This window comes from Squalius cephalus, assembly GCF_949319135.1.
Source record: "Squalius cephalus genome assembly, chromosome: 17".
NCBI classification, from domain to species: Eukaryota; Metazoa; Chordata; class Actinopteri; order Cypriniformes; family Leuciscidae; genus Squalius; species Squalius cephalus.
In genome coordinates, this window is record NC_137138.1 from 11,022,235 (window position 1) to 11,043,079 (window position 20,845).

A 20,845-nucleotide genomic window follows, 5' to 3' on the forward strand; every position below is an offset into this window, starting at 1 on the left:
TGAATTACAGGAAAAGTATTGCAGAGTATGAGAAAGAGAGAAGATAAGGTAGAAAGAAGGTCTATTAGCATGAGAATTGTGGGCGAAGAAGACAAACCCTATGAAGGCAGTGCTGCTGCGTTACCACAATAGCCACTTAATTGCTCACATACAGTACATACACTTCGATAATATGAAACAAAATGGATTAAAAATGATATATATACTGTATGTGTGTATATATACACTCACCTAAAGGATTATTAGGAACACCTGTTCAATTTCTCATTAATCCAATTATCTAATCAACCAATCACATGGCAGTTGCTTCAATGCATTTAGGGGTGTGGTCCTGGTCACGACAATCTCCTGAACTCCAAACTGAATATCAGAATGGGAAAGAAAGGTGATTTAAGCAATTTTGAGCGTGGCATGGTTGTTGGTGCCAGACAGGTATTTCACAATCTGAGTATTTCACAATCTGCTCAGTTACTGGGATTTTCACGCACAACCATTTCTAGGGTTTACAAAGAATGGTGTGAAAAGGGAAAAACATCCAGTATGCGGCAGTCCTGTGGGCGAAAATGCCTTGTTGATGCTAGAGGTCAGAGGAGAATGGGCCGACTGAATCAAGCTGATAGAAGAGCAACTTTGACTGAAATAACCACTCGTTACAACCGAGGTATGCAGCAAAGCATTTGTGAAGCCACAACACGCACAACCTTGAGGCGGATGGTCTACAACAGCAGAAGACCCCACCGGGTACCACTCATCTCCACTACAAATAGGAAAAAGAGGCTACAATTAGCACGAGCTCACCAAAATTGGACAGTTGAAGACTGGAAAAATGTTGCCTGGTCTGATGAGTCTCGATTTCTGTTGAGACATTCAGATGGTAGAGTCAGAATTTGGCGTAAACAGAATGAGAACATGGATCCATCATGCCTTGTTACCACTGTGCAGGCTGGTGGTGGTGGTGTAATGGTGTGGGGGATGTTTTCTTGGCACACTTTAGGCCCCTTAGTGCCAATTGGGCATCGTTTAAATGCCACGGCCTACCTGAGCATTGTTTCTGACCATGTCCATCCCTTTATGACCACCATGTACCCATCCTCTGATGGCTACTTCCAGCAGGATAATGCACCATGTCATAAAGCTCGAATCATTTCAAACTGGTTTCTTGAACATGACAATGAGTTCACTGTACTAAAATGGCCCCCACAGTCACCAGATCTCAACCCAATAGAGCATCTTTGGGATGTGGTGGAACGGGAGCTTCGTGCCCTGGATGTGCATCCCACAAATCTCCATCAACTGCAAGATGCTATCCTATCAATATGGGCCAACATTTCTAAAGAATGCTTTCAGCACCTTGTTGAATCAATGCCACGTAGAATTAAGGCAGTTCTGAAGGCGAAAGGGAGTCAAACACAGTATTAGTATGGTGTTCCTAATAAAACTTAAGGTGAGTGTATATATATATATATATATATTAAAGCAGTAGGGATTAAAATAAATAAATTGAATAATAATAATAATAATAATATTTTATATATATATATATATATATATATATATATATATATATATATATATATATATATATATATATATATATATATATATATATATACACAGTCATGCTCAGAATTAATCATACCCCTAGTAAATATGCTCAAAAATGGCTGTAAAAAATAAATCTGCATCGTTTATCCTTTTTATCTTTCATTCAAAAAATTGGCAAAATCCTAACCTTTCATTGAAGTAAAAGAATCGCGATTAATCGCATCCAAAATAAAAGTTTGTTTTTACATAATATATGTGTGTGTACGGTGTATAATTATTTTCTATATATAAATACACACACACATGCATGTATATATTTAAGAAATATTTGCATGTATATACTTTTTTTTCTGGATCTTAAGAGTGATATTTTGTATATTAATATATGTATATTTTGAATATTTATAATGCATCACATGACTCAGCGTGAGTAAACCTTACTTTTTTAAAAATTTTGGTAGACAGTATTTTGACTGTTGAAATTCTTAAAATATTTAAGTAAAATATTTATAAAAAAATATTTGAAGCTTGATTAAGGGTAAACAGTTCTTAAGTTAGTTTTTTTCCCCCGTAACTTGACAAATGAAATTGTGCGAAATCCTGGAAAATGACTTAATGCCTGGTTCAGATTACACGATTTTAGCCCGATTTTGGCACGATCCGTTTGACGTAGGGTGTCGTGGGGATTCGCAAACGACAACGGGCGTCGGGACGCAAGATTCGATCGTTTCATCTCGTATAGTGTGTCATAGTGGGCGACAACCTACGTCGCGTCTGCGATGCTTCACGACATCACGACAGAAAGACTAGCATGTTTAATTTTTTAACGGTCCTCCACGACGACGGCGGGAGAGTGAGTGAGAGTCTGTGTTCGCGAGTGAGTGAGTGAGCGAGCGAGTGTGTGTGTGACTGTGTGTGTGCGCGAGAGTGAGTGTGTGTGTGTGTGTGTGTGTGTGTGTGTGTGTGTGTGAGAGAGAGAGAGAGAGAGAGAGAGAGAGAGAGAGAGAGAGAGAAGAGAGAGCGTGTATGTGAGTGAGTGTGTATGTGCAAGTGAGTGACTGAATGAGAGTGTGTGTGTGTGCGAGTGTGTGAGCGTGTGTGTGTGTGTGTGAGTGAGTGCGTGTATGTGCGAGTGAATGAGTGTGTGAGACGGCTCGCGGTGACTGGTCGAAAAACAACGTGTAGTCTGACATGTTTCTTGTCCACACATGACAAGATTTTTAGGAGTCAAAATCGTGTAATCTGACACAGTGACTATCGTAACAGACAAAAAAATCGTGTAATCTGAACCAGGCTTTAGACCGCCATTACAATAGTCACAAAATTTTCAGCTATTATAGCAAATTAAAAACCTAATAAATATTTAACAAAAAACGTTACACATTTAAAATAAATACAGAACAAATATTAAAACATATACTATTAATATACTAAAAATATATATTATTAATAAATACTATTATACATCTATCTGAAAGCATTTGTTGCTAAAGTAAGTAGGCTATCTACTTACTTGACACTTAAAAGATGACATTTAAAAAATATTTAGCACTAAAGCAAAACTCTATGACTGCAGTATTGCAATAGATAAAAAAGAGTGCTTTTTCTTTCTGCTACAGCAGTGCTCACATGGAATTACATTAAAGCCAAGGCCACACACAGACATACGCGTGCACGCTCACAATCCAACTGATTAAATTCAGTCATGTGCCTCTGCCACATGAGGATAGAGAGAGAGAGATTATGCTCACCACAAAACCAATAGAAACAGTGAGAGAGGAGAGAACCGAGAGCAAAAGCACAGGCCAGATGACGGGAGGATCTGAGGTCTAAACCATCAACATCATCTCCTCTTTCAGGACGACATTAGTCACGGGCCGAGGGTTTGATTAATAAATGCACAGCATTCGGCTTGAGAAAACGATTGTGTGTTGCCTGACTCACAGTTTGAGTTTGTTGATGCACAAGCACTAAAGCACAAGCCAGATTAGACAATAGTGCTAAATAAATCGTGACACAGTAGCTAGAAGGTGGGTGTGGTGTGTGAACGCCTTCATACCGTGATTGTGTCCCCTGGGAACAACACAATGTCCGTCTTCATTTTCCTCCAATGGACTGAGGCAGGAGCCACACTGGCAGGAGCAAGACTCACAGAAGTGCCGCCTCATCATGGTACAGTCTATGTGATCTGGGCACTTGTTTGCTGAAAAAAGAAATAAATAAATAGAAAAAAAGACATGTTAAAATGGTAAAAAAAAACAACTCAAATTATATTATTACATCTGAAGCACTAAACATCACAAGTCATGTATTTGAATATCAATGTGCCTTAAAATCTTTATGAATTAGTGCACCAGGTGTTAACGGCATGTGTTGGTAATGTTGTTCCTACGGGTATCATTAAAAGTCATCATTTCCTCTTAAGCCACACATGCATTTAGTCACCTGTCATGTTTTTTTATTGGTATTGTTGGTTCTGCAGGTAGAAAATATCAGTATGTCCCTTTAAACAAACATAATAATGCTTTGAAATTCATAATAAAAGCGCTTGACATCTGTTGTTTACCTCAGAAAATTATTTTGCTTAAGATTTATTACATTTAATTCAGCAAGGATGCATAATTGTAATTGATGGATTTATATTGTAAAAAAAAAGATATTTCCAATAAATGCTGCTAGTGTGAATTTTCTAATCAATCAAAGAATCCGGAAAAAATGTATCATGATTTCCACAAAAATATTAAGCAGCAAAACTGTTTTCAACATTAACAATGAAAATGTTTCTTGAGCACCAAATCAGCATATTAGAATGATTTCTGAAGGACCATGTGACAAATAGAAAGCAGTTAACACAAATTGAAAAAATATTTCACAATATTACCTTTTTGATCAAATAAATGCATTCTTGATGAGCATTTCAAAGTGTGTGTGTGTGTGTGTGTGTGTGTGTGTATATATGTATATGTGTATATATATATATATATATATATATATATATATTTGTGTGTGTGTATACATATATTTCAACTTGTCATGATCATGCAAAGCCAGCAAACCACTTACAACTGGTAACTTTTGCATTATACATGCAAAAAACTTAGGATTGTCGAGTTCACGCGCGTGATCATAGGTAACTCGACAATCGACTACTTTGGACTTCAACCGAAAACAGGATGTAAATACAGGTATTTGCGCTGGCTTAAATAACATAATTTTTATCCATTTCTTTCACATCTACTGCAGTCAGATTCCCCGTGTTCACTCTGAAGGAATCACTCACATGGCTGTGTACTTGTAATGACACATCAAGGATGTTAAGAGGCTAAAAGCAGGTTTAAAACTTGCCCCATTGAAGTCAACAGGGTGCAAATTTTAAAAAGAGGATAACACAGTGTAGGCAACACCGATATTTGTCGTTGTTCTCTGTACTGACAGCACTCCAAATTGACAAAAAAATGAGCTCAATGTTAAAATTGACCGGAGTTCTCCTTTAACTTGCATTGAAACTGAAAATTCCTTGAACCCTGAAAAACATCCAATGGTAATGGTGAGTGAAGTACCCAATGACATCAGTGCTATTGAATTCATTGTGTCTGATACCCTTGACTGACTTCTAATCGTTAGAGAGACTCTAAAATCAGTCAGAGACACAAACACGCTTGAATGACTCAAATCGTTCCACAGTCACAATCATAATCTCAGCTCCTTCTCTTCAATGATACTTTATCCCATGTGCTCCTAAATCCCTCAATTTTCTGTCTAATTCTCTCAGTGGGGGTGCTCTGCTCTCGGTGAAGAAAACTGGGTCAGCAGCAGGTGTGTGTGCTGTGATGGTGCTTGTGGATTTCATTCTGGATCAGAGTTGTTTTAGAATCATTGATGTACTATTATAGTTTTTAAACATTTGTCACTTTTTTATATATAAAACTGATAGTTCCGGTCCTTGATGCTGATTGGTCAGTAGCTGTGTTTTATTTTCTGATAAAGAAAGGCTATAGTGTGCAACAGTTCAGTTCCGGAGGTAAAATCTTGTAAACCTTTAAACACAGACCTACAGTGAGCTATGAGGTTGTTAAATTAAGGTATTTGCTTCTGCTGAAGCCATCAGACCACATTAGTCCAGCTGATTTTTAGAATAGGCTAATTATTGTTTAACAGTGGAATTCCTGGCAAAATACTTAATTAAACATAATGCTGTACAGAAAATTACACCAATCAGAGTCAAAAAAGTGACACGCTCCTAAATAGCTTTTTAGCCCCGCCTACTACCATGAAGCACTGCGAATGACGTAATCAAGTCGATCAACATACGCTTTCAAAATACTTAAATGTTCAAACATAATCAAAACATAGATGGAGTAGATCGAGTCCATCAACACCCAAAGCTTCACAGTAGACCTCTTCCTGGGTCGACATTTCATTCGTAACATTAGGCAGTTTTGGCTTATATGGCATTTAATGTTGATGATCGCGTTATTTTACATATGCGTATGATTACATATGATATCACTTGTTTCCATTTGTACGTGTGTGAGGTAATATTAGCAAATTACAGAGTATGAGAGCAGTTCCCAGTTTTATTTGAGCTACATCAGATGAGTCGTTACATCTAGGAACATTCTCTTGCTGTTTTGTGTCACATTCATTCAGGGACTATTTTTCTGACAGAAGGATGGAATATAATGATTTATGATGCGTTCATGCCAAGTAGGCCTAATGCTTTTTACAAGTTTCGACAAGCCGTGAACAAACCTTAAACTAAAAGTAACATATTAACACATATATCTTCGGGTTTAATAGACTATTTGTATTGTGTGGTAATGATTTATAAAAGCAATAAGGTACTCGAGGCGTGCCGTATTGTAAACAGGCAAGGCTGAAGAGGTTACAGGCACTCCGCTTCACATGCCTAACAATGCCCTTTCATCCGTGACTGTAGGTGCGCTCACGTCATGTGGTAATTACCATAAGAACAATACTTTTCGGAGAGCTCCATTGTACCACCTGACCGCTGCAGATTTATTTAGGCATTGATAGTGTTGCCATCTAAACGCATTATTCCAAGTCTGAGGACGTGAACTGCTGAACGTCAAGTGTTGTCATCTCGAAATTATGGCAATACGACATTCACAATACAGCATGGCCTCTTGAACTTTACTGCTTACAAATATGTCTATATTTATTTTTATTTTATTTAGGTTTAGTTACTATAGTGCTTAAGAAAGTGAGAAATGTTGTCTTGGCAACAAGCTAAAATATAAAAAAATTTAAACAATTTTTTTTTTAATGGTTTTAGTAAATGATAATAACCCTGCTGTGGATGAAGGCATCTTAGGTCACAAGATGGTGCAAATATTCTGTTTTCATTTTTTTTTTTTTTATTCTGAGTAAATATTATAAAATAAATTAGTTTAATTTATTTAATACACATCTCATTTGCTTTAATTAAAATGTATTGTATTTCTCCATTACATTGGGAATCAGCCAATTTGCTTTATAGACACCAATAATGAAACGGATTCATTAAAAACCCTTATTACTTCACCAGGAAATCTATTTTTAAAATCTCATACTTATGGGTTCTGCAGAAGCATATGCCATTGCCAGTGCTGGGTAGATTACTTACAAATTGTAGTCCATTACTGATTCCAAATGACATGACAAAAAATGTAGTTAGTAACCTATTATATTACACATTTTAGGTAATATAATCCGAATACTTTGATTACTTTTGACCCAACAACATGTTAATATTGTAGCTTATTATTGATATACAAATACAAAGAGAAAGAAAATATATTCCATTATTTGTTATCAACAACATGAAGTGCATTAAACATGACATTATGTCATGGTTTCCCAGACTGGAGTTCGTGAAAAACTGCAAGGGTTTTGTGAGTATAATCAAAATCTAATAATTAAATAAATCATAAAAATGTATATAAAATAACAATTAATTTTAAAAGACATTATAGCTTCCAAAGATTTAGCAATACATGGTTAAATGACTTGACTGATAATTCCTTCAAATAATATATTAATTAATAATGTTCTCCAGAAGTTGATTCGATATGCAATGTTGAGAAACCAAAAGTGAAATGATTTCTGTAAATCCAGTGATCAAATGCATTGTGTGTGTGCAATTCCACAAAACTAAAATACTTTCTGAATGTATATAAATGATATGCTTTGTTTTTTTTTTGGATAGGAAAAAATAAAAAAATGAAAAAGAATTTGGGAGAATCTATAATGAATTATTATGACCGCCGCTAGCGTAGCTAGCGAAAGCGGTCATATAGGGATTGTCAAAGTTTTTTTTTTTTTTTTTTCCCGTCACCTTACTGAATTTTTCGTCAACGATACCAGGGACACCGAAGCACCGGGGAACATGAAATTTGGTGGGCATGTAGCCCCACTAGACTTCTAAGGAAAAATTTCGTTTGGTCCCCGGGGGCCACTCCCCCCCCGCGCTGGGCCCCCCCAAACCCAAAAAAATGCAGTTTTTCCTAAATAACTACCTGAACCGTGGCACCGAGGATGAAGAAATTTTTATGGTATGTTGGTCTACTAGACTTTTACGGAAAAATTTCGTTTGGTCCCCGGTGGCCACTCCCCCAGCCGCTCTGGGGCCCCCGTAAATTTTTCGTCAACGATACCAGGGACACCGAAGCACCGGGGAACATGAAATTTGGTGGGCATGTAGCCCCACTAGACTTCTAAGGAAAAATTTCGTTTGGTCCCCGGGGGCCACTCCCCCCCCCGCGCTGGGCCCCCCCAAACCCAAAAAAATGCAGTTTTTCCTAAATAACTACCTGAACCGTGGCACCGAGGATGAAGAAATTTTTATGGTATGTTGGTCTACTAGACTTTTACGGAAAAATTTCGTTTGGTCCCCGGGGGCCACTCCCCCCACCCCCCCCCCCCTCGCTGGGCCCTCCCAAACCCAAAAAAATGCAGTTTTTCCTAAATAACTACCTGAACCGTGGCACCGAGGATGAAGAAATTTTTATGGTATGTTGCTCTTAAGGGCCCACATCAACCTAGCCCATAATCACTCATTTGTGATTTGCGCCCCTCCCATAAAAAATAAAAATGCAATATTATTCTGCTTTAATCGCCCCTATCTTCAGTGGAGATGTTCAGAACTGCACCATATTTCATGTGTATGATTAACTTGACATCCTCTGGGGGTATCCTCTGCTAAGTTTCGTAGAATTTCATCCATGGGGGGGTATAAAATAAATTCATTTATGTGCACATTTAGTGACTGTACACTCATCGGCCTGTAGATGGTGCTGTTGAGCGAAGGGTTGCTGGTTTAGGATGATACTGTCACACACACACATGCAGGAATACAAACAAACGCAAGCATGCACACACACTGACATCCACACGCACAGACACACACCCATACACACACATACAAATCCACATGCACAGACACACACACACACAAACACACACGCGCACACATGTACGCACACATACATACACGCACAGACACACACACACACACACACACAGACACACACATACACAAACACACACACATACACACACACACACACACATGCACATACTACTACTTTTTTTAGGTATATACATAAACACGCAATACAGCCAAATTACTCCACGTCATTTATTTTTGTGGATTTATTTTCAGTGCAGGCCTGAGCGGCGGTCATATTTTGTACCGCGATGCGGTACATCTAGTTATGAATGAATATTACTTCCATTGTGTGAATAATATGTAATAATGTAAATCAATAAAAAAATAACTGCATTCTGATTAAGAGCAGTTTAAAATGTAATTAATCTAATTTAACCAAGTACTAATTTTTATGTAATCAGTTACTACCAAACACTGACCATTACTTAACAACCTGGGAGCTCATGCCATGATCTTCCTTAAAATGAAATATGATAAAAAGCCATTTCTGTATAGAGAACATTACCAGGATTTCTACTTCCAGAGCCCTAACAGACACTCCAAGCAAAATGTCTGTTCATTTTCATCTGCCATGAATAAGCGCTTCAGTGTTCTGTGATGAGTGGATCGCTATCCGTCACTCTGACATCATCTGGCGGACGTCAGTAGGAACTCAACGCTGAGTATCAACCTGATGACACACGTCCCATCCGGAATAATTTAAATGAGCGTGAAGCATCATCAAACAATCATTCACTCTCTGTTCCGAACGGCTCATTCTTCATGGAGACTGGAGCTCAGCTGAACTGTGAAACTCAACTAATGGTGTTTATCTTTTAAGACAAACTTAATTAATTTGTTCATGTGCACATAAAACTAAATTCTGAAAGCTTTTCTTTGCTTTTACAGTCCCATTTTTATATTGACAGGTCTCCTGTGTGTTTCCAGGCAACAAAAAAGGAGCTGTTGTAAAAGGGTAAGAGCCCTGTCAAGGCAAATGCTTACATACGCCACAGCAGTAATGTACATGCGTACAAATGGGTGGAAAATTTCCAGAAACTTTCCATGAGAAGTTAAGATGGGGAATATTGGAAATATTCCTAATTGGAAACTTACGAGAATTTATGGGAATTAATTCGAAATGTGGGGTAATTTATACAAACTGTGTACACAATATATAAACATATAATATACATAACATATAATATATATATATAAAATATATAAACATCAAATATTAAACATATATAAATATATAAGAAATATATTTTATACAAAATATAAACATTTTGTTTGGTCATAAGCAGATTTGCGAGTATAAACGATTAATTCATTGAAAAAATAAACATAAAATAAACATATTCCCATATTTCCAATGAGCTATGCTGAAAGCTATTGCTAGCTTCTTTGCACAGAGAACAACATGATGAAACGTGCTCTGTAGTAGTTTGTCTGTATATATGTTTATGTTTAGGGCTATGAATGGTTTAAATGGCCATTTCAATGTAAGGGGACCCACGGTGTATGTAGATAGAGATGGCTCATTCTAAGGTAATAAAAACATGGTTCACTATGTAAGGTCTTTATACACCACTGAAAACATAGTTATGTATATTATATCGCATTTCTGTCAACATATCCTCCTAAATATTAAAAAATGCACCTTTAATACATTTTAAAATGTAATTTATTCCTGTGATGGCAAAGCTGAATTTTCAGCATCATTAATCCAGTCTTCAGTGTCACATGATCCTTCAGAAATCATTATAATCGCTGCTCAAGAAACATTTAGTCAACAATCACAGTTGAAAACAGTTGAGCTGCTTAATATTTTTGGAAACTGTTTTGGAAACTAGGATTCCTTCATGAACAGAAATTTCAAAAGAACAACATTATCTGTTGTAACATTATAAATGTCTTAACTGTCATTTTTCTTTATCAATTTAATGTCTCCTTGCTGAATAAAAGTATTAATTTCTTTACAGAAAAACCAACCTGATAACAAAATTTTGAACACTACAGTATGTCCATAAACACTGAAATGTTTAATATTAGTATGAACTGCACAGGCCCAACATAATCAAGATCTGTCACACAATATGCTGGCATCTGCCTGGTTTGGATCACTTCAACTGATTTTACACTAAAAATACCATAGGGTTTAAAAAAAGGGAAAGTTTCAATATCGATATCTTTATCTTCAAATGTGTGCTGGTGGTGTGGCGCACCGTTTAACTAACTGGAAGGTGCCCGGATCGATCCCTGTAAGGTTTATTAGCTTTGACCATATCATCATTGTAATCTTTACTAGGTGTTGCTTACCCTCCAGCTGCTAAATACTGTATGCATTGATTTCTGCTCATCACTAGTCATAGACATCATCATCCCTCATTAGTCTTCATAAAACGCCACCAGATTGCTTTTAAATCTGGACGAGGAGTCATGAGAGCTGAGATTAACTGACTAATGAGGTGCAACTGTATGTGAGAGATGCACATTCCTCTAAACACCCTGCTGGGCCGCCCACCTCCAGCCGGTCATGGACATTCATTTACACAACCAACCACAAGCTCAAGCTGTGCTTGGAAATAAGGAGGGAATTTGGAAGCAACAGGTTTTTTAAACTACACTGCATTGAATATAATTCGATTCCAGTAACTACTTGACTTCAGTGTCATTAAGCATCTTTTACCTGAAGTTTCTTGCAGTACACTTACACAACATCTGTAAATTGATCTTAAAGGGGTAGTTCACCCAAAAAAATAAACATTCTGTCATGATTTCCTCACCCTCATGTCGTTCCGAACCTGTATGGCATTTTTCACCCCAGTGAAACACAAAAGATGATATTTTGAAGAACTGTTTTTGTCATATAATGAAAGTCAGTGGGGCTCAAAAACAACTCTGGACCCAATTGACTTTTATTGCATGGACAAAAAACACTGATATCTCTTTCAAAATATCTGCTTTGGTGTAAGACCCTATTGTTTTAGCTAACAGGCCTCACTGACTATTTATCTGAAGCTATAGTGTTTCTGGATGGAGGAGATACTTTGATCGCCCAGATCAGTCAGTCCATCTCCGCTCATCAAAACATCAATGACATAACACTGATCAAAGTCAATCCTGACAGACCTACTATATTTGGATTCTCTGAAGGACCCACTAATAGAAGTGAGATGGCCCTGTACAATCCTGCATGACACATCTAAATATTGAAAAGGAAGGCAAGAGTGGAAGCAGTGGATCTCATTGGAAACAGAACTGTTTCTGAAACAAACTTTATGATATAAAATAAAGAAATTACTATATAATTGATCCAATGGTGTTTGTTGTTTGTTGGGAGCATTGACCAAAAAAGTTTACAATGAGGAAAAGAGAGAAGAGGAAAAGACATGTACTAAGGAAATTGTTATTGATAGCTAAAAAAATTATAAAAGTGGAATGGAGAAGATCCTCCAAGCTTGATTCAATTAACCTGAAACAAGTTTATACAATGAAAAAAAAAGAAAAGAACACATGCCTACAAATGAAGATGGATCTTTTTCTGCAAAGATGGGAAATTACAATACATTTACAGATATGCAACTAAAATGGGTTATAAAGAATGGGATTACAAACTATATCGAGAAATAAAGTCAGAATTGTTAGATAAAAAAATGCAATTATCTTTTATTTTATTTTATTCCGTGGTGGAAACAAGCTTCCATACTTATCACACCAGTCTCATTGGGTGGATTCTTCTTGGGCACTATTGGGTCAGGTAACTCAGCAATGAGAAATTTAATAGTGTGCTTTTGTTTACGAACTCATCTGTAATATTCCTAAAAAAAAACATATATAAAAAAAATGTCAAAACCTCCAATGGGTGTGATCCTCCCAGGAGGCTGTGAAGAATCAGATTTTTTCAAAACATCTCTGGTCATTTGCGGTGCCAAAGAAAAGCGCACACGATTACATAAGAAAGATAAGCATGTCATGAAGCTGGATTAAAAATGAATATTTCTAACCATCTGCTGCTGGCTCAGAAATCATTAACCGAGCTCTGAGCGGGAAGGAAGCCAACATCAGCACAGAACTGCAGCACGAGAACAGAGACACACTTACGTGGCAATATTGACAGATTCCACTTACTTTGTGAAGAAGGATGTGTGCATCATAAGTGGCCACAAATGTAAAAAATAGATAGTTCACCCAAAAATGAGAATTTGGTCATCATTTACTCACCTTCAAATTGTTCCAAACCTGAATTGCTTACTTTGTTCTGCTGACCACAAGAGAATATATTTGGAAGAATATGGGTAACCAAACAGTTGGTGGGCCTCATTGACTTCCAAGGTATGGGGGAAAAAAATATACTATGGAAGCCATTGGGGTCCATAATCCGTTTGCTTACCCATATTCTTCAAAATATCTTTTGTGTTCAGCAGAAGAAATACATTTTTGGGACATTTAACAATCCCTTTAAGTAAATAAATAATAAATTAGAACAAATATTTTCAACTAGATAGACTAATAACCTTGCAGTTGTGATAGGACATGCCAGGAACAGGAAAGTGGATGGATAAGGGAAAACTCCCATTGTGTGGACATCCTGTTGCTCTACCAAAAGTCAAGCTAAGTGCCAGTTCTTTTCCTTGTTTAATCTGGCTCTCTTCCATTCCTGCAGATACACATGCTTCAGATCTTAATCTCATAAAGTCATATGATTAACCTAGACTTTATATTTCCTGAAGATGAAATGCCTGTAAATGCTAAATTCGCTGTATGTTTAGGCACCATTAGTCATTTGCTAAGGTGTTCACAGGTTACTAGGTGTTCTGGGTGGTTGCTTCCTGGTCCAAGTAAAACAAACTCACCGCCAAGTTTCGGTGATATTCTGGGCTTAAGATTCTGGGCTTGGGTATCAACTTCATTGTAAATCTAAGGGATTTTTTCACCTGTTTTCATCAATTTAAACAGCAATACCACACAATTTGATGTATCATTAATGTCCAAAGCATTGTATGCTTACAAATATGCCTACGTTCTCAATACAATATCCTTGATCTGAAAATAGACCTCAGAGTTATTTCCGTGAGACACTCCTGGGATGTGCTCACCTGCTTCCATCCATTTGTCTCTTTCTCACTCTCGTTACTTATTCACTTCATGGGAATGGGCTACTATTCCTGCTGCTATGGAAACTACTTATCCGGCTAGCACCCACCACGTTTGCGGGGCACATGAACGGGTCGGTAATCATGACTAGGTAACGTTTTGCACAAACATGCTGGGACTCTCAAATGCCAAATGTCAAATGTAAATATCATAGTAAGAATGTGATAATACAATCATACAATAATATATTCCTGTGATGCAAAGCTGAATCATCAGCATACATGATTACAGTCTTCAGTGTCACATGATCCTTCAAAAACCATTCTAATATGCTGATTTGCTGCTCAAGAAACTTTTACTATTATTATCAATCTTGAAAGCAGTTGTGCTGCTTAATATTTTTGTGGAAACAGACATTTTCTTTCAGGATACATATAAAAAACGTGTGTAATATTGAAATAAACATTTATTTATTATGTATATATCTATCTGTACAATTGGGATATACATATATTTTCCAATTTTTTTTTTTTAATTAATCATGTGAATAAATGCCAGTAGAAAAGTGTAGTAGAGTATGCAGGTTTCCACACTTCATTTGCACATTTGAGTAACTGATAGCGGTTGATTAAAGCATCATTTGAATAGTTACATTCTAGAGCAATAAAATATTTGATTGTGGGAATTTCTAGGTGCAACACATTCAGCAGGGAAGACTTGTACAGAAAAAGGAACATGCGAATACAGATGGATACTTACAAGGGATCATCCAACAAATGACTAGAATCTGTGAAACCTGAAATATTCAGTTTTGAAAAATATACAAATCCTCATCAGTACTTACTATCCTTAAAAAACTATAAAATAAAAATGTAAACAGTTATAGAAGTCAACAAATGTGTCTGGAAAATTCTCAAGGATTAAGCACAAAAAAAGTTTGTGTTACATCAGACTGCGCTTCAAGAGTCTGAGGGTCTCTTTTATAGCCTGCCTGGCTCGGATCCAAATTACCATTAAAAAAAATGAATAATGACACACACCCTCATTAGTGAGAGAAATGTAGTGAACCACAGGAAATGAGAACCCAGATTTACGCCCACATCTTTCAATAGCCACATTAAGACACAATCACAAACCACCCTTGTGGCCCACAAAGTTTCCGTACAATACAGAACAAAGTGTAAGTCTCAGCTGATCTAAATGTGCCTTCCGCAATCAAGTTGGCAACCTGTGTGTACTCAGTGTGGGAAGACTTAAGGGTGGATGTTTGCTGTATGTTACTGAACGCTCAAGGGTGTGTTTGGATATGCTAGCGCATATTTAAACATGCACGCCATGTTTGTTTCTGCCTTAACTGCGTAAGAACACATTTTGAGTCTCACCCATCAGAATACAGATAATATGGCCGCAGCTGCTTCGTTCTCACACGGCGAGGTTTGTAAAGAGCATGTGGCCTTGTTCAGGGAACTGCTGCGGAGATAAGCCGCTGCTCTCAATGTGCGCTTTGCAAATCATCACTGTGACAACAACAGGCTGTTTCCAGATCTCTGTAGAGTCTTAGATCCTCACGTTCTCCTGAGACAGCAAGAGCAGGATCCAATTCAGCAGTTACTACAGCAACGCAGCTAACCTTTTCTCAATCCACTCCATCACCTCAGAAGAGAGCAAAACAGCACTCAAGACACCTAAAACCACCCAAACACATTTTATGTAAGTGCATTACAAAGCGAGCTGTGACAGGAACTGCAGTGTAATAGAAAGAGATTTTTTCCATTATGTGAAACAGCAAGGTGCCTTTCTTACATCTCTTTTATCCTGTGCTCTATGAGGAGCAGGTTTAAGAGGGCATTTTAAGGTTCAGATTTCAAGTTTGAGCGTCTAGCAAAGCACTTAAAGTGTTCTTCAGATACACTATTGTGCACAGACTAAAAGGCTTACTTTCCAGCTTTAAAATGAACAGTTTACAAATGAAAATAAAAAGGGCTCAGGACATAGCCATGTTGTACCTCAAACCTGACACATAAACGTTAAACATTTTCGTGTTTTGAGCAAGTTGTATGACTATAGAACAAGTTCGAATTATCAAACGAAATTGGGTATTGATTAACCAGGGCCATTTTCTACAGCACAATGATGGCCTGATAACCCTGTCAATGTGATCAAGTTCCTGTTAATTAAACTATTAAAAATAATTTTCAGTAATTGAAATAAAGCTGAATTAAAATAAAACAAAATATAAATATTAGATGAAAAAATAAATGGAATTAACAAAAAATAAGTGTTGCCTTGGTAAATAATTAAAATAAATAAGTTGAAGTTACTTAAATTACTAAAATTACAACTGAAATAAAAATAAAGCTAAACAGAAAAGTTTTTTTTACATAAATAAAAATGACAAAAGTGCATAAAAGAATTACAAAAAATTAAACAAAAATACAAATGAAAACTGAAAATCTAAAAATAAAGGTTAATTCAATACTATACTAGTATATAAATAATACTGATAAAATGTATATACAATTTTATAAAATGTAAATATAAATAAAACTGATGAGACTTCTAATATGACTATGTTTGTGAATAGAACAACAGCATGAACATTAAATATTATAATTGTAGCTGCTTGTTGATTGTCCCAGGTGTAACTAAATGGTGTTTCACAGGCTTCGTACACAGGAAAACTATGGAAAAGGAACTTGAATCTGCTTTGGACAAGAAAAATCCTACACAGAATGAGGACTTACAGGACTACTTTCCATTACTACTAGTTTCAGAAGTCCACTACGCCACTGAGATTAACTAATGATATTCATAAAAGTGCTCTTCAAACAAGCAGACCAAGTGGTTGCTTTATTCACCTGCACGAAACAGGCCTGATTATCTTCACACGCTCTGGTCACCATCTGTCTCTATCCACAGATCTGTCTTTCTCCGTGAAATATGACATGCTGTTCTGTGTCGATCAGATAATCAACAGCCTGAGGCGGAGAGTTCACACTAAACGTGGCAGCTCTTTTCAGAAGTCACACGCTAGTGAACAACAAACAATCTACAATGGAAAACATGCATAAACACACGTTAACGGCACTAGGAGATGAGATAAGAGAGAGAAAGAGAAAAAGAAGGATGGAAAATCTCCATTGTTAGCCTTTGGGAATGTTTTGGCACACTGGAAACCTTTCGGGCAAAATTATATGTTGGATTAAATTAGTGCATTAGTGCATACATAAATAAAAATAATTATTTTCATCTTCAATATTTGATATTCGGTTGCTGGATAAAACGAAATAAGTCTCAGGGGAGCTCAGCGTGCAGATGTGTGTCAATGATTGTGCGATCGTGAGAGAGCGTTGTGCCAGTGTCCAGCTGTTGTAATTCCCAAAGGGGTCTGAAAAAGAAACTTGATAATCTCTGCTCATGTTCTCTATAATTGCTGCACTCACATCCCACATTCCAGCTCACACAGTCCACAATGAACCTCTTAGACTATTACAATGAACATTCGAGAAATCAATCAGACACTGGCTCAATGAGCATAGAACAAAGGAGGAAAAATATATGGACTTCCTTATAACATATTTACAGTTTAGTGCAAATGGAACAGCAGATGTTGAATAAGAGTGCTTTGGATGAAAGCATTTACTACATAAATGCATAAGATCTACTACATGAATACAATTTATAAAGAATGTATTATGACAACAGCATCTGATTTTTTTTTTAAACTATGGTAACAGGTTTGCCAATTATTGCATGATCTTTAGCGAAGAAAAAAATAGCAATATTAAGTTAACTTCCATCAAAGCTAAAATTAAAATGTTTAAGTTCAGCTAAAAGTAACTATCTCTCCCACATCACACTTAATTAAGAAGCTAAAACTTAAATGTAGCCTAATGTACAAGTATAATCTGTACATCAATAATCAATATGTTGGCTTTGGCGTTTGCAATGTAAACATCTTGTTATAGAAGCATGCAAATAGTCTACATTAAAGACATATACATTAAATGTTATGCAATATCAACTTATTTCTCATTGTTTCTCCACTTGTTCAACCGGATTAGGGTTTATATTGACAGTCTGAATCCTGTTTATTCTAATTAGCATACTGTGTCTACAACAAAAGTGTAATAAAGAATAACTCACACGTCTAAACTAAAGCAATTCCCAAGTATAAAAATACTTAAATTCACAATCAGCTTTGGAAAACAATGATGTAGGATACAATTTAATTAAAATAGCATTTTAACCACTTTAAATAATATTTTCATTGGCCTATCACATATTATGAATTATATATTAAGTAGACTATTATATATTATTAATAATATATATATATATATATATATATATATATATAAAGAGCTGCCACCATACAGGCAGACACTTACCCGGCATACTCGCACCGACGGTGGCAAGGATTACGCAGATCAAGACCCCGGGTAAGAGGAGGGAGGCCCGGGCTCGCCGTGCGCTCCGACTCGGGTAAAACAACATCCTTCACTGCTCTTCTCAAGCCCAGGACAGCAGATAAAAGCTCCAGAGTGTCATTCCTTTATCTGTGTGGGTCAGTTGGACGTACACGACTGAGAGAGACAAACCGGCCCGAATGAAAGCGTCAACTCAAGTTAAGAGCGTTAAGCCGCTGCCCGTGTGGTACAGAGCTAAAGATAGATGAGAGAGATTGAGGAGGGAGGAGGAGGAGAAGGAGGACCTGCGTTGATAGACACGCTATACGAGAGATTACAACAGCTACTTGCAGCAGCGCGAGGAGGATGAATGAGCTCGTGACGCAATGACGCTGCTCTGACGTGACGTCGGTGCTCCTTCTCTCAGGTGAGGGAACACATTCTATTAATAACAAAAGAAAAGAGGTTTTCAGTATACAATTGTATTCACACGTTAAGTTGTCAAAGTGGGAACTTGTTGTTAACAGCCTTATACTATTTTTAGTAAAATGCAAACAGTTTTAAAGTAAATTCTGTTTTAAACCCACAAACCACTGCTAGATAAAACAATTTTGTGTTTTTGAGACCTTCAGTCTAAAAAGTTACTGCAATATATAACTCTTGTTACAAGTGTTTTGACTCAAAGAGTTAAATTTTCTTGCTGCCATTAAAAATCGTAATAGTTAGATTGAGTGTGCTCTTGTAGTGTTTATGTATGTTTCTGGTTTTCAAAAAAAACAACAACAGTAGGCTACTAGTATAAAATGAACAATTCATAAAAATAACATACATTATAATAATTTGCATACAATATTTGTTTGCACGTTTCAAATGTATTCGATTTTTTTCTTTTGCACATAATACACAGTTCATTATTTATGGAAGCCCTGAAATGTAAAAAAAAGAAAAAGGAATGTCAACAGAAGGGCGAAAAACTGATTTCAGTGGGTCTATAAAACTGAAGAAATAGGCTACAAGAAAAACACGTTTGTGTGCGAATAATGACAATTGCGAGAGAAAAAAACATTTGTTGTTTAGAAGCTGATCGCTGTCTGTTTGTGCAGTAGATTCTATAACATTATAAATTATTTTTCTTGATAGAAAAATCAACAGATACGGTAATATTGAAATTTAGATGTCATGCTTTTAAAATATGCTGATAGTGGCACCTAGTGGAAAAAATGCAAATTGTTAGTGAGCAATCAATTTCTTTCTCATGCGTTGCCTATATTAGGCCTATATACACATACAGCGTTTTATATATATATATTATATATACATATACCCATTATGCATTTGGCAGACGCTTTTATCCAATGCAACTTACATTGGTACACATCAAGGTACACATTTTAAATTCTTATCAGTTCTCAGTTCTAAATATAAACGTGAATACAAAAGCAATTTTAGAGTTTTTAGAGAAGGCCCAGTAGAGGCATGAGGCTTTGCTAAAGGGCGCCCTCTGTTGATAGTTTGTGGTAGTGCCACTGCCCACTGAAAAAGCATATTTCCGTTAACGACGAAATAAATTTTATCTGCGATTTTAGCGAATTATTTTAGAAGTCCAACTTTTATCATAACAGCATAAAAAACATCTTTAAACAATTAATTAGCCCCTGACAGCTTGACCTAGGCTAATGTGACAGATATTTGGAGTCTTATTCAAATAGGCTACACAGACGTTTTCGTACAATTTCTGTTCTCCACATTAGCCCCTTTGTGAGGTAAATCAATCAATAATAATAATAATAATAAAAGTGTAAAATATATCATTTGGTCCTTAAAAAAGTAAAAATTCAAAACCATTTTGATATAGTTTGTAGCCTACTGAAGGTGTGTTGCCTAGAGATATTCCCGGCACGGGGTCAGCCTTATGTTCCCACAGCCCTATGTTCCCACATTTCTAAGAATAATTTTTTTTTTTTACGATTTGTCTAAACCCCAGTTACGGGTAGGTTTAGGGGTGGGGTCAGGGGTAGGCCATTTGTGGGAACATAGGGCTGCGGGAACAACATGCTCCCGATGGCACTACTCTATCTGACGTACTTCTTAGTAAGACTAATCATTCCTCGACGTTTGAACGCTAATTAAAAAGATATACGAGATTTGTTCAAGGGTTAAGTAGACAAAATCTTCAGATAAACTGCAACCGTGGCGCTCTCTGCAAATGAGTTCTGAATGATGCCATTAAGGAATGTGCACCTCACTGGAAAAAAAAAAGTCTATTCGAAAACACTAGGTAAAACCCTGAGGAAAGAATTAATAACAATAGTAATAATATTATTATTAAAAATGACATTAGAGCAAAAACGAGACACACAGT

The 20,845-nt window shown here is 36.5% G+C and overlaps 1 protein-coding gene across 1 annotated transcript in view; it reads right to left on the bottom strand.

Annotated features, from left to right (window-relative positions):
* npdc1a (neural proliferation, differentiation and control, 1a) overlaps nt 1-18,868 on the bottom strand; it is a 28,501-nt gene extending 9,633 nt beyond the window's left edge. Inside the window, exons 1-2 of the mRNA XM_079846490.1 lie at nt 18,466-18,868; nt 3,605-3,748 (exon numbers count right to left, since the gene is read on the bottom strand). Coding sequence (XP_079702616.1) covers nt 3,605-3,748; nt 18,466-18,571 — 250 coding nt within the window. The 5' untranslated portion in view covers nt 18,572-18,868. The remainder of the gene's footprint in view (nt 1-3,604; nt 3,749-18,465) is intronic.
* Nucleotides 18,869-20,845: the final 1,977 nt, after the last annotated feature.